This window comes from Carettochelys insculpta, chromosome 8 (assembly GCF_033958435.1).
Source record: "Carettochelys insculpta isolate YL-2023 chromosome 8, ASM3395843v1, whole genome shotgun sequence".
NCBI classification, from domain to species: Eukaryota; Metazoa; Chordata; order Testudines; family Carettochelyidae; genus Carettochelys; species Carettochelys insculpta.
In genome coordinates this window covers 28,085,423-28,098,479 of record NC_134144.1, presented here as the reverse complement: position 1 = coordinate 28,098,479, position 13,057 = coordinate 28,085,423, and the positions used below count along the sequence as shown (strand labels likewise).

At 47.8% G+C, this 13,057-nt stretch overlaps 1 protein-coding gene across 1 annotated transcript in view; it reads right to left on the bottom strand.

The window, feature by feature from the left end:
- PDE1A (phosphodiesterase 1A) overlaps nucleotides 1–13,057 on the bottom strand; it is a 130,950-nt gene that overhangs the window by 29,882 nt on the left and 88,011 nt on the right. Inside the window, exons 8-9 of the mRNA XM_075001747.1 lie at nucleotides 4,570–4,671; nucleotides 4,332–4,452 (exon numbers count right to left, since the gene is read on the bottom strand). Coding sequence (XP_074857848.1) covers nucleotides 4,332–4,452; nucleotides 4,570–4,671 — 223 coding nt within the window. The remainder of the gene's footprint in view (nucleotides 1–4,331; nucleotides 4,453–4,569; nucleotides 4,672–13,057) is intronic.

Sequence of the window (13,057 nt, the reverse complement as noted above, 5' to 3'; positions counted from 1 at the left end):
CCCTATTAACCCTCCTTTACTGACAGTACATGGATGCTGTCTTGAGCATTTGGACCCATAGAAAAGAGATTCTTGAAAAGCTCCACAGAGATTTTAACAACCTGCACCCCAACATCAATCTCAGCCTTGATTATTCCACACATGAGATCCATTTCCTGGACCCTACAGTACAAATCACTGATGGCCACATCAACACCACTCTCTACTGGAAACCCCCTAACCGCTACGTTCACTTACATGCCTCCAGTTTCCATCCAGGACTCATCACACAATCTATCATTTAGAGTCAAGCCCTTAGAGATGATCACGTCTACTCCATTCCTACTGACAGAGACCAAAAACTTCAATATTTCTACCAGGCATTTGTAAAACATAATTACCCACTGGAGGAAGTCAAGAAAACAGATTGACAGGGCTGGATGAATACCGAGAAGCCAGCTACTTCTAGATAGGCCCACTTATCACCTATAGTACCCAACTCAACCCCTCCAGTGCATTATCGACAATCTAGAACCTATACTGATGCTAAACTCTCAGGGGCCCTGGATGAGAGACCTATCCTTTCCTACAGATAACCACAGAAATACTAATTCCAGAACTTTTCCCTGCAATAAACCCCACTGCCAACTCTGTCCACATGTTTACTACGGAGACACCATCACAGAACTTCACCACATCAGTTACACAATCAGGGAGTCATATTCCTGTATCTCCACCAATGTAATATATGCCATCATGTGCCAACAATGCCCCTCCGCTATGTATATTGGACAAACCAGACAATCACTTTGCCAAAGAATGAATGGACACAAATCAGACATTAGGATTCTGACTACACATAAACCTGTCAATGAGCATTTCAGTGGAGCAGGCCACAGTATTCAAGACCTAAAAACCTGCATCCTAAAACAGAGAGACTTTAACACCAGATTACAAAGGGAGACAGCTGAATTAGAGTTCATTCTCAAGTTCAGTACTTTACACCTTGGTGTAAACTAAGATAGCAATTACCTTACGCATTACAAGGACAGTTCCCCTTTCTTTGCTATTCATAGTGATCTCAGGCAACTCACTTAACTTAATAGACACCTGCAGCAAGTAATTTGCTTCCCCATCTGCCCACCTTCATCCCCCCTTTTTCTGTCCTATGTAGCTGATTCATCAGTTTTCATTTAATTTTTTCCTACCTTTCTGTTAAAGTCTCATTAGCTGTGTCTACACTTGCATTCCTCTTTTGAAAGAGGCATGCAAATGAAGGAAATCAAGAATGCAAATGAGGTATTGATTTACATATCTGGTGCCTCATTTGCATATTCTCATTTTGAAAGAGCTTCTTTCAAAAGAAAAAAATCCAGTGTAGACGGGGCGCTTGCGAAAGTAAACCCCATCTTCGGAAGAAACCTTCTTTGCATCTTCTTTCAGGAAGAAGCATCCTTTCAAAGATGGGGTTTACTTTCAAAAGAGCCACATCTACACTGCTTTTCTTCTTTCGAAAGAAGAATAATGCAAATGAGGTGCCAAATATGTAAATCTGCACCTCATTCGCATTTTCAATTCCATCATTTGCATGCCTCTTTCAAAAGAGGAATGGAAGTGTAGACACAGCCCTTGTATCAGTTTACTTATATCAGAATTTCCAGATCTGAAGAAGTGTGTCTGTCTGATGAAATCTTACTCATAACAGTGAGCACATAACAATAGTCAAGTGAACTACTTGTGCAAGTGTGAACCAAAGTGAATAAAGGGTGGGCAATCAAGCTGCATGTCTAACTAATATTCTGAACGAGGTTGCAAAAAGCAACTCTGTGATAAGTCACCAATGATTTGCCTTAAAACTATCATTTTTTCATACAGCCAAACCCATACCAGTATACTGTTTGATGATGAAATGGTTCAACTACTGCACTAGGGCTGTCTACACTTTCCAAAAACTTCAAAATGGCCATGCACATGGCCAGATTGAAGAATACTAATGAGGTGCCAAAATGCATATTCGGTGCCTCATTAGCATGCTGCCAGCCGTGGCACTCCGAAATTGCAGTGTTTCGCTCCCGTGCAGCTCATCTTCACAGGGGTTCATTTCCTATGAGCTCATAGGAATAAGGGGATTTCAATGTTGGTGGGGTCCTTTCAAAAAGGACCCCCACGTAGCGAGCCACACGGGAGCAAAACGCAGCAATTTCGAAGTGCTGCGGCCAGTGGCATGCTAGTGAGGCTCTGAATATGCATTTCAGCGCCTAATTAGTATTCTTCGATCTGGCCATTAGCATGGCCATTTTGAAGTTTTTGGTAAGTGTAGATGTAGCCCAGATGTCTAAATACTAAATGAGAAAAAAATGAAACCAGAAATGGAACTCATTTCTAGGCGTTTGTTCTCCCGGTCTGTGAATAATTGCTTTATCAGAAAGAAAACAATGTCATGTTCCTTTGATCACATCAGCAAGATTTTAGCAGCATATTTTTGAGCCAACCAAATTATTGCCAATTTATGTAGCAACAGAATTGCAATGTCTTTATTATTAATAATGGCAAACAGTGATCAGTATCCCACATTGTCATATAGCTCGTTCTTTAGAGAACTGTGCTTTATAACACTGACAGAAAATTATTTACCTCATTGTGATGGAAAGATGCCTGGAGAATAATGTGATATTTTACAAAGGTCACATTTCAACTAGATCAGCGTTTACTGTAGATTCTAACAAATGTGACCAAACCAGTATGCAGTTCTACTGAAATATTTCGGATGGTGCAAAAGTTAGATTAATTATTTAAATTTGCTTAGGCTTTACTTTGACTTACAAAATTTTTCACTAAGATTCACCTCAGTTTTTATTAGCATTAACTAAATTTCTATTTAAAGCTGCGTCTACACGTGCACGCTACTTCGAAGTAGCGGCACCAACTTCGAAATAGCGCCCGTCGCGTCTACACGCGTCAGGCGCTATTTCGAAGTTAACTTCGACGTTAGGCGGCGAGACGTCGAAGTCGCTAACCTCATGAGGAGATAGGAATAGCGCCCTACTTCGACGTTCAACGTCGAAGTAGGGACCGTGTAGACGATCCGCGTCCCACAACGTCGAAATTGCTGGGTCCTCCATGGCGGCCATCAGCTGGGGGGTTGAGAGATGCTCTCAACCTGGCTGTTAACCTCATAAATTAAAACATCCATCAACTATTTAGGGAAAAATTCTCTTATCCAGTATAAATTATTCTGCCTTCCCTAAACCTAAATTATAGTAGACACTTTAAAATTTAATATAGTCCAAATTATTTTAATTTAGCTAATTTATAAATATCATATATAATAAATTAGAAATACCCTGCATATATAAAAGAGGACAAAACTCCCATGTGTCCATGTTGATTTGATTGTACCTTTCAGCAGCCTTTGATGCTATTAACTAAAATGTTTCACCACTTGAAATGGTTCTCTCTCCCACCCCTTCTACAGGATGTTTGCTTTATGGTAGTACTAGCCAGGAGAATTTGCTGTGTTTACAAGGAACAAGTGTTTGGAGTGAACAGAAAGGTGGAATGTATATAAACATTGTCAAACCTCTTCCTCTTTACTTAAAATTAATATTAATTGAACTCTCTCAGTGATCCAAAATAAACTCATTATTTGTTACTAGAAAAACTTCTCTACTCTTTGAAACAAACATATATGGCTATTGATTCAGAATCTGGCAATAGCACTATACCTCACATTTTTAAAAAAAAACTTCATTTGTTTTTTGTGCAGAAATACTGCCCCGTTGCTGTGTCACTGTGTCCAATTCCAAAATTATGGCCACATTATCCAGAGAAAGATTCCAATTGACTCGAGTGGACTTTGGATCAGGCTTTCACAAGGCCTGAAAGGAAAATTCCATCATACTTTTATGAGATATGCACTAGCTCAGAATAATGGGACGCTTATGTAATATGATATGGATACAACATTCATCTGCCTTCTTTGCTGAACACACATCCTTCACACATCCAGGTACTCCCTCCTACCTGATGTCTCTTTTTAGTTCAGAGTGTATACAGATCCTTGTCTAAAGAGTGAAATCAGCTTGACAAATTACAATACCATTGAGAGAAGAAAAGAAGCTAATACTTTGGAGCCTGCCATCAGCTGAAATAGATAGTAATAAACATCATGTTCATCTTACTCGCTGAGTAGTTGTGCTGAATCAGTGGGAATACTCCTGAGAGTAAAGCCAAGCACAATTCTGATGACTCTATTAAATTATAACCGATAGCATTCTTGCAGGTGAAATTATAAAATAATTTACAATGTAACTTATATTTTAACTATGTTAACGTATTTTGAAAAACGGCACCTGTCGAAAAAATTCTTCCATCAGTGCTGTTGTCCACCGGTAGTGCAGTTCCCAGCATTTTGCTGGATGGCTTATATCAGCTGCATGTAGAATCAAAGACATGGCTTTGGCTTTGTCTATCCTGTCAAATCAAGAACACGCTCCAATTATCGCAGAACAAAAACAACTATTTGAAGTCTTTTCTCGTGCATGAGCTCATTTAAAATCTTCCACAGAAAACAAAGGAAAAATAACGTACCCTTCTGTCTGCTGCAGAGTATGTCGCATTGCTTTAATTTGCTGGAAATGTCCTGACATATCTGTTGATAAGACCATCTCAATCACCAGGCTACGCAGTTCCCTGAAAGCAAGCAAAGCAAAGGTACTAACCACAATTAATTTATTCTATTTATTGAACAGTTGCTTAAAATGTAATGAATGTTCAAGCAATTAATTCGTAACTTTCTAAACCAAAGTGAACACTTTTCTAATGAAAAAAAGCTGTTCAAGAGAGGATTAACACTTGGAACCCTATGTCCTTAAGGGGAGTCTGTGGAAGCAACAAACTTCACAAAACCACTCAGCAATTATTTTAGAATTGTGGTGTTTTGTGATCCCTCCTTTTTAGTGCGTAAACTACAATGAAGTGTAATACTGCTATAACTCTTCTGTTCATTTCGCCCCAGTACTAGGATCATCTGATTCATAAAGAGAGGAAACCAATCAGACCATTGGACCACTACAACAATAGGCTAATATAAGCTTCCAAATTTATGTTAAGAAGATACAACTATAAAATTAGCTGGAAGGCTGAAGAGCCATTTAGAAAACCAGAAAGTGTCAAGTTTGAAATGTTAGGAATTCAGGCTATTTAAAGCTCCTTTTTACTTTTTTCCCCTTTTTTCAACTTTGATCAGAACAGTACCTGTGTCCCAAACCTCACTAGTTTAGCACCATTACAGCCTGCCATAAGTTAGAACAGCTCATTTTACCTACAGATTGTACATACTTCTGTCAAAGACAAAGGTTTTTCTGTCAACTCTCCATTAAATAAACACACAAATACATGCAAATATAACAGAAATAATTGCCATCGCTTGTGAGCACTGATTTAGAATCAAGTGCATCCTCATTCACTGACTTTTTCTAACATGCTGTTTACATGATCCATTAAGGTTAAAGGGAGCTAAAGAGCTGCCTTATTTATAGGACAGTTCAGGGCAGCCTCTCCCATCCCACTAAGGGCAGCTCAGGGAACTATCGGGGGGCTGACATCCATAGCAAGGGGTTGGGCTGGTTCCTGTACTTACCAGCAGCAGCAGGGGATCCGGGGGTGGGAATCAGGGTGCCTCAGCTCCAGCTTAGGCTGCTCCCCTGACCTCCAGCCATGTCACCCAGGAGAGGGGACTTGGGGAAAGGGATGGGATTGCCTCCCACACCCACCGGAGCACTCTACTTCCCACTGCCACCAGTAAAAGGGGGGAATACCTGCTGTCAGCGGCAGGGCTCACAGCCACTGCGGGCCCCAGGGCAAAGCAGGAGGGGGCCCAATTCTGCGCCCGTGGGATGGGGCAAGGCCAAAGGCAGAAGGGGCAACACCTAGGGTACTCCACCTTTAGAACCACCTGGACCACGGTACTGCACCCCCTCCCTCCCTCCCTCTCCCAGAGCCAAGTGGAGCAGTGCTGCTGTACCATTTCAGTGTCCAGGCCCCCTGTTAATTTCGCAGGCCACATTCCTCAGGGGTGAGACAATTGGGGGTGGGTTGTGATGGCACTGGGGAGCTAGGAGGATGTAAAGGAAAACGCCTAACTTTAAATGTGTGTTTATGAAGCACGCATCCTTACACATACTTCTCTGATCTTAAGATCCCTTTCCCTGTAATACTGAGACCTTGGATTCTACGGCTAATCATTGATAATGAAGTTTAGGAAGGGTCCCAGTATCAGGCTTTTCAGTGGGAACTCACAGCTGCAAAACAACATCAATTAAATCAAAAACAAATAGAGCAACCTTCTTAAGTTGGAGACCCCCTTTTTGTCCTTGCAATTAGCCAGGGGCCCCCAACCTGCCTAATAAAATCCAAACCAATAGAAATTTCAGTTAGGTTCATATGAAAAAAAATCTTCCAGCACATATAAGAAAATAGGTATGTAGAATGTAAAACAATTATTAATCAGTATATAAATGTGAATATGAAACAAAAATGGTAACATATTTCAAAATTTTTAATGAGCTAGAGAGTTCTTTATGTATATATAAACACTCATTATCTTGCTGTCTCAAGAGCCCATGCCACTCTCTAGCTTTGGGGGAAGGGTGTGGAAAACCCAGCTCCTTGCTGTTTAAAGAACACACTTACCCCCACCCTGTTTTTCAGAATTCCCAAGCAAATTTAAACAAAAGAATAAAACAGAAGATCAATATAACTGCACTTTTAAAAAAAAAGCCTGAACTTGCTGGGGAAGCTGAACAAAGGGGCTATCCCAGTAGAAGCTCACATTTCTTACCCCCACTCAGCTGCCTCTGCCGCATGTGCCTCCCAACTGCTCAGGCTAGGAGACGCAGAGGAGACTGGAAATGATTCCAGTGCTCCCAGGGGATAGCGGACCCTTAGGAAGCTGCTTGGAGGCTGCAGAGTCCCCTGCGTGGGGTTGGGAGGGGACTGATTAAGCTGACCTTATGTCAATGGCAGAGACTGTGGAGGGAAGCATCACTGCACGTGGCAGCTGAGCTGACAGAGGCTGCAGGGAGGCAGCAGGAGGCCCCCTTGGGGTGGGGAGAGCCGATCGTGCTGTGCCTCCCTTTTTAAATTTGCACCTCCTCCCAGTTTCCACAGTCCTGAGATAGAGTATGATATGACATCCCTACAATGGCATGTCAATACAGGACTGAGTGGGTGAGGTTCTGTGGTCTGCAAAATAGAGGTGGTCAGACTATATGATCATGATGGTTATGTCCCATTAAATAGTCTGAGTCTATGAGTAAAATGTTGTACGCAGGAGGTTCTAGAATAAACCTTGATAAACATTAGTGCAAAATTCTATGTTTATGTTTTAAGTTGTAGTAGTCAGCCTCTTCCACTTCTCCACGTGGAGCAACAGGCCATTGACAACCATTCACCAGCATCCTGGGCAATCTTTTCCAGTTCTGACCAGGTGTAGCCTGTCTTATTAGTGTCTGCCTTCAGGTGTTTCCTTTTTCCTTGTGGGTTCCAACTTATGGCTTACCTTGTGATACTGGTGCTTGATTTTCTAAGGGTACCTCCAATCCATTGCCATCTTCTCTTCCTTATTTCTTCCTCAGCAGGAAGTTAGTGAGTTAGTTGCCACAGTCTTGGATGTTGACGGTATATAGCCAGTGAATCCAGAGGATTTCAGGGAGGCAATTATTGATAAACATCTGGATTTTTTCTGACAGTCAGTCCTCTTTGTCGATCTCCAACTTTCTGCTCCATGCAGTAGAACTGGTTTGACTTTGGAGTTGAATAACCTGATCTTAGTCTGAGTTCTGATTTCCTTATAATTCCAATTTGACAAGGCTACTTGTTGTCACCATTCCTTTTTCTCCTGGTGATAGACTGGGTCATGAAGAAATGGGAAAAGAAATGGGATCCAGTGGACATTGTGGACCCAGCTGGATGACCTGGACTTCACTTATGATCTGGCACTTCCATCACACAGCCACCAACAGATGCAAGACAATATGTCAGACCTTACCAACATCTCAGCTACAGGGGCTTGAACATCCCCAAGGGAAAAACTAAGACCTTGAAAATCAACATGCATAGCACAGAGCCAGTCATACTTGGCAGCAGGGTGCTGCAAAAAGTTGAGGTCTTCACAAGCATGGGCAGCATCATCTATGAAGAGGGGGCGCACCGATGGTGAGGTAAGAGTGAGGATTGAGAAAGCAAGAACAGCTTTTCTTCTATGAAAAACATCTGGAATTCTTGGCAAATCTGAACTCAGCTTTATGCTGTAAAGACTGGAGTTAATTATAATTCTGTTCAGAAGATTTATTATGCATTTGGACATTGAGCTCCTTCCACAGTAGTTTTAAACTGATGTAACTTGTTGACTCTGTGTATTTACTATACCTTTGGACTCGTGTAACTGAGTGGAGACTCAGGCCTCTCTTTGCTATTCAGATAATGACACGCGGCCATGGCAATCCTGTCTGACTTTGTGATAGGACACTAATTAACTTGCATTCCAACTTCTTTTCTGCACTCTGCTTTGAACTTGTATCCTTCAAATTAAGAAAGCCAATTTTTGTAAGAAATAGATGTTGCATGGAAACTGAGGGGTCTATATTAGAAAGAGTTTTCTGGGGCGGGAGTGCGGAGGGAGAGCGGAGGAACAGGAATGAAAAAACTTAACGCAAACTTGAAAAAATTTCTATACCATGTTTCTACAGATTTCTTTCCTTTGAGCTTTCAATTCTTGAGCTCACTTTTAAGAGTAATCAGAAACAAAATATAGGGGACTCTAATTACTGTGCCCTGCACTGTTCACAGAAGAAAATTTTACTCACAGAGGTTTCAATCTCACCAAAGTCAGTGAATCCAATTCTGACTCCAGTCACATGTATGAAACTGCAATAATTCTATTGATTTTCCTGCACCCTAATATTGCTGGCCCCAGTTGTAGAACTCCAAGAGAAGGAGAAGATGTGACTAATCTGCGGCTATATTTATCTATTTGGTTCTGTCTGCCAGCGCCAGTCAAGAATTGGAAGCAGAAGGGACAGTGGAGCTCACGCCAATCCACCATCATCAGAAGAAACATGCTATTTGACTCACTGCTACTCACCATCCAGGAGATATCAGACACACTCCATTCTGCCCCCTCACCTCAAGTAGGGAAGTTCTGCTCACATCAGCTACGTCTACACTTGAACGCTACATCGAAGTAGCTTATTTCGTCGGCGTTGAACGTCAACGTTGCCAGCCCTGGAGGACATGTAGCAACATCGAAATAGGCTATTTTGATGAATAACGTCTACATGTCCTCCAGGGCTGGCAACGTGGACGTTCAACGCCGACGTTGGGCAGCACCACATCAAAATAGGCGCTGCAAGGGAACGTCTACACGCCAAAGTAGCACACATCGAAATAAGGGTGCCAGGAACAGCTGCAGACAGGGTCACAGGGCGGACTAGCGCTTCCGGGGCAACAGCTAGCCGCTCCCTTAAAGGGCCCCTCCCAGACACATGCAGCCTGCACACCACGCGGTTTGCAGAGCCATAGGCACGCACACCTCGAGCGATGCAGTCATGGACCCCCAGCACCAGCAGCAGCAGCAGCAACAGCAGCAGCCAGAGGTCCACACAGCCGCCCCTGCAGGAGCAGTGTTCGCCCTGCTCAATGCCATGCAGGAGGCAGCTGAGCACCTCCTTGCCACAGAGGAGGAGCTGCCCGCAGGGGAGGAGGACTCAACCCCCAACCCTGCAGCACCCCGCCGCACATGCCGCCAGCTGTGGAGCTACCCCACCAGAACCAACTGGTGGGAGCGGTTGGTGCTCGGAGAGTGGGACGACGACTGCTGGCTCCAGAACTTTCGGATGAGCCAGCAGACATTTCTGGAGCTATGCCAGTGGCTTACCCCTGCACTGAGGCACCAGGACACCGCCATGCGGCATGCCCTCAGCGTCGAGAAACGGGTTGGCATCACTGTCTGGAAGCTGGCCACTCCAGACAGCTACCAATCCGTGGGCCAGCAGTTTGGTGTCAGCAAGGCCACCGTCGGGGCTGTCTTCATGGAGGTAAGAGGACACACAGGGGGAGGTGGGGGAGGCAGCCCTGGCAGGGGAGGGCCACACACACCCTGCACACCCCTCATTGGTGCTCTCCCATGTGCTTCCCCTGCAGGTCGTCCGCACCATCAACGCCCTGCTCCTCCACAGGCTCGTGAGGCTCGGGGACCCAGATGCCGCCATCGCAGGCTTTGCCACCCTGGGCTTCCCCAATTGCTTCGGGGCTCTGGATGGGACTCACATCCCCATCCGTGCCCCGGAACACAGTGGAGGATGCTACATAAACAGGAAGGGCTACCACTCAGTAGACAGGTGGACAGCCGGGGCCGTTTCCTGGACATTTATGTGGGCTGGCCTGGCAGCACCCACGACGCCCAGGTATTCCAGAACTCGGGCCTGTGATCCCGGCTGGAGGCGTGGACCTACATCCCCCAGCGGGAGATCCCTGTGGGGGACACCACCTCTGGCCCTGGCTCATGCACCCGTACACGGGCCATCTGTCTGCCAGACAGGAGAGCTTCAACCAGTGCCAGGTGGTGGAGCGCACATTTGGCCGCCTCAAAGGGCGCTGGAGGTGTCTCCTCACCCGCCTTGATGCGGGCCCCACCAACATCCCCCAGATTGTGGGTGCGTGCAGCGCCCTACACAACCTGGTGGAGAGCAAGGGGGAGGCCTTCTTTCAGGGCTGGGCTGTGGAGGCCGGCAGGGCCGATGTGCAGCCCCTTGCTGCTCCCTGTCGCCAGGTGGACCCTGAAGGGACCCGGGTCCGGGAGGCCCTGCGGGCCCACTTCGATGAGGCCGCGGGGTGAACACTAGCAGACCCCCCACTGCACCCCCCCATCCTCCACAACACTCCCTGCCCCTATGCCCACACCACAGAGCACCCAAGAGCACACCCCCCCACTTTTCTTGCAAAAATAAAAGCAGACAGTTGTTTGTCAACTCAAACATCTTTACTAGAACTCTTATTATTATTATTATTATTAATATTATGGACAAGACAAACTAACTATATACAGGGGAAATCTAACTGATAAATATATATACATTATAAAAACAGGGATAACATGAAAGGGGAAGACAAGGAAGGGGAGAACTATTTACATGGGGGGGTAAGGATCAGCATAGTAACGGGTCAAATATACAAACTATTCAAAACAAAATATCAATAAACTGGGGGGAATATATACAAGGGGGGGGGCACGTCCTGGGCCCCACGCCCCTACAGTCCAGCGCTGGGGGGGCGCGGCTGGGATCCCTGCCTCGGCCGCAGCCCTGGCCGGGGCTGGCCGGGGGCCGGGCGGACCAGGAGATACAGCTGGCAAGTGTCAGCTGGCCCCAGGTCCCCCTTGGCGGAATGGCCCTCAGTGGCGGGTGGCGGTGCGATGGCGGATGGTGCAGCAGCTGGAGCAGCAGGTGGAGCATCAGGTGGAGCAGGCAGGGCAGGCGCTGCGGCGGCCGGTGCAGCCTCGGGGGCCAGGGAGTCCGCGATGCAGTTGAGGGTCCGCATGTAGGCCCCCCATGCCTCCTGGTGCCAGGCCAGCGCCCACTCCTACAGCTGGAGGCGGCGTTCCTCCACCCGCAGCCGCTGCTTGGCGACCCCCAGCTGCCGACAGTGGAGCCGTGGGGCCAGTCGGTCCTCTGCCGAGGGGCTGGCCTGGAGTGATGGCCCCGGAGGGCTTTCCGGGACCACTGACGCCTCGCCGACGCTCTCCGGTCCTTCTGATGGTGCAGCTGCGGAACACAGGACGGGGGGAAGAAGAGTGGAGACAGCCGTTAGTGTGGGCCCCAAGCCATGGCCCTTGTCCCCCCACCCCTCTGCTGCAGGTTCCCCATCCACGTCCCCGGGAGATGCTGCTGCGATGAGGTTCAGGGGTCCCCCTGCACTGCACCCCATCCGCTGGCAGGAGTGACTCTCACTCACTCAGCAGGTACGACAGGAGGTTTATTAGGCAACAGATGCCCAGTTTCTCACAGAAGCGACAGTACAGCAGTCAGAGACGGTCCTTCCAACCCGTCCTGGGGAGAAGACCCCGAGGGGTGCCCCTCTGGGGTGTAGCTTTCCCCCTCCTCAGGCTGGCTGCCTTCTAGCTCTCCCTTCCCCTAGCCTCTAATTGCCGCCCCCCAGTCAAATCCAGCTCGGCTCCTCCCTCCTCTTTGTTCAGGGCAGAGGTGTTACCTGCCAGTTGTAGCCCCAGGATCATCCTTAGCCACTGGGAGCTATTCAGCTTGTTTCTCATATCTAGCCTGAGTCTCGTATTTGCACTCCCCCCACTCCATCACATGCTGCTGCTGCTGCTGCTGCTGCTGCTGCTGCTGCTGCTGCTGGGTGTCCCACCCCCTTCCCCCGGGGGACCCTACAGGTTCCGCTCCCCCAAGCCCTGGGGATGGGGCATGGCACTGTCATGTTGTGGGGGCAGGGGCTGATGCACTCTTCTGAGGGACATGCCACTGCTGTCCTTGGGGCCATGGTCATCTGGGCATGTGGAGGGCCCTGGTCATATCTATTACCCCCGCCCCTCAACCCCGGGGGTGTGCACTGGGGGGGGCACATACCTGACGGTCCACTCCCACGGTTGGGGGACACCCGGTGGGCGGACGCCCGGCTGGAGCTCCTGGATGGGAGGATGATGTGGAGGCCGGTGTCACTGGAGGAGGAGTCCCTCTCCTCCTCCTCCTCCTCCAGTGCCCCGGGGGTGGGCTCCTGGGGGGGCCCCCGGGGTGCGGGGCTTGCCTCCGGGGCGGACTCTGCCTCTGGGGCCTGCTGGGGCTCCTCAGCCGAGGTATCAAGAGTGGCCGGAGGGGAGGAGGTGTGCCGGGGGCCCAGGATGTCCCTGAGCTCCCTGTAAAAGGGGCAAGTGACGGGGGCGGCCCCAGATCGGCCGGCCGCATCCCGGGCCCGGGTGTAACCCTGCCGCAGCTCCTTCACTTTACTCTGGACATGGTCCGGAGTGCAGGCAGGGTGACCCCAGGCGGCCATGCCCTCGGCC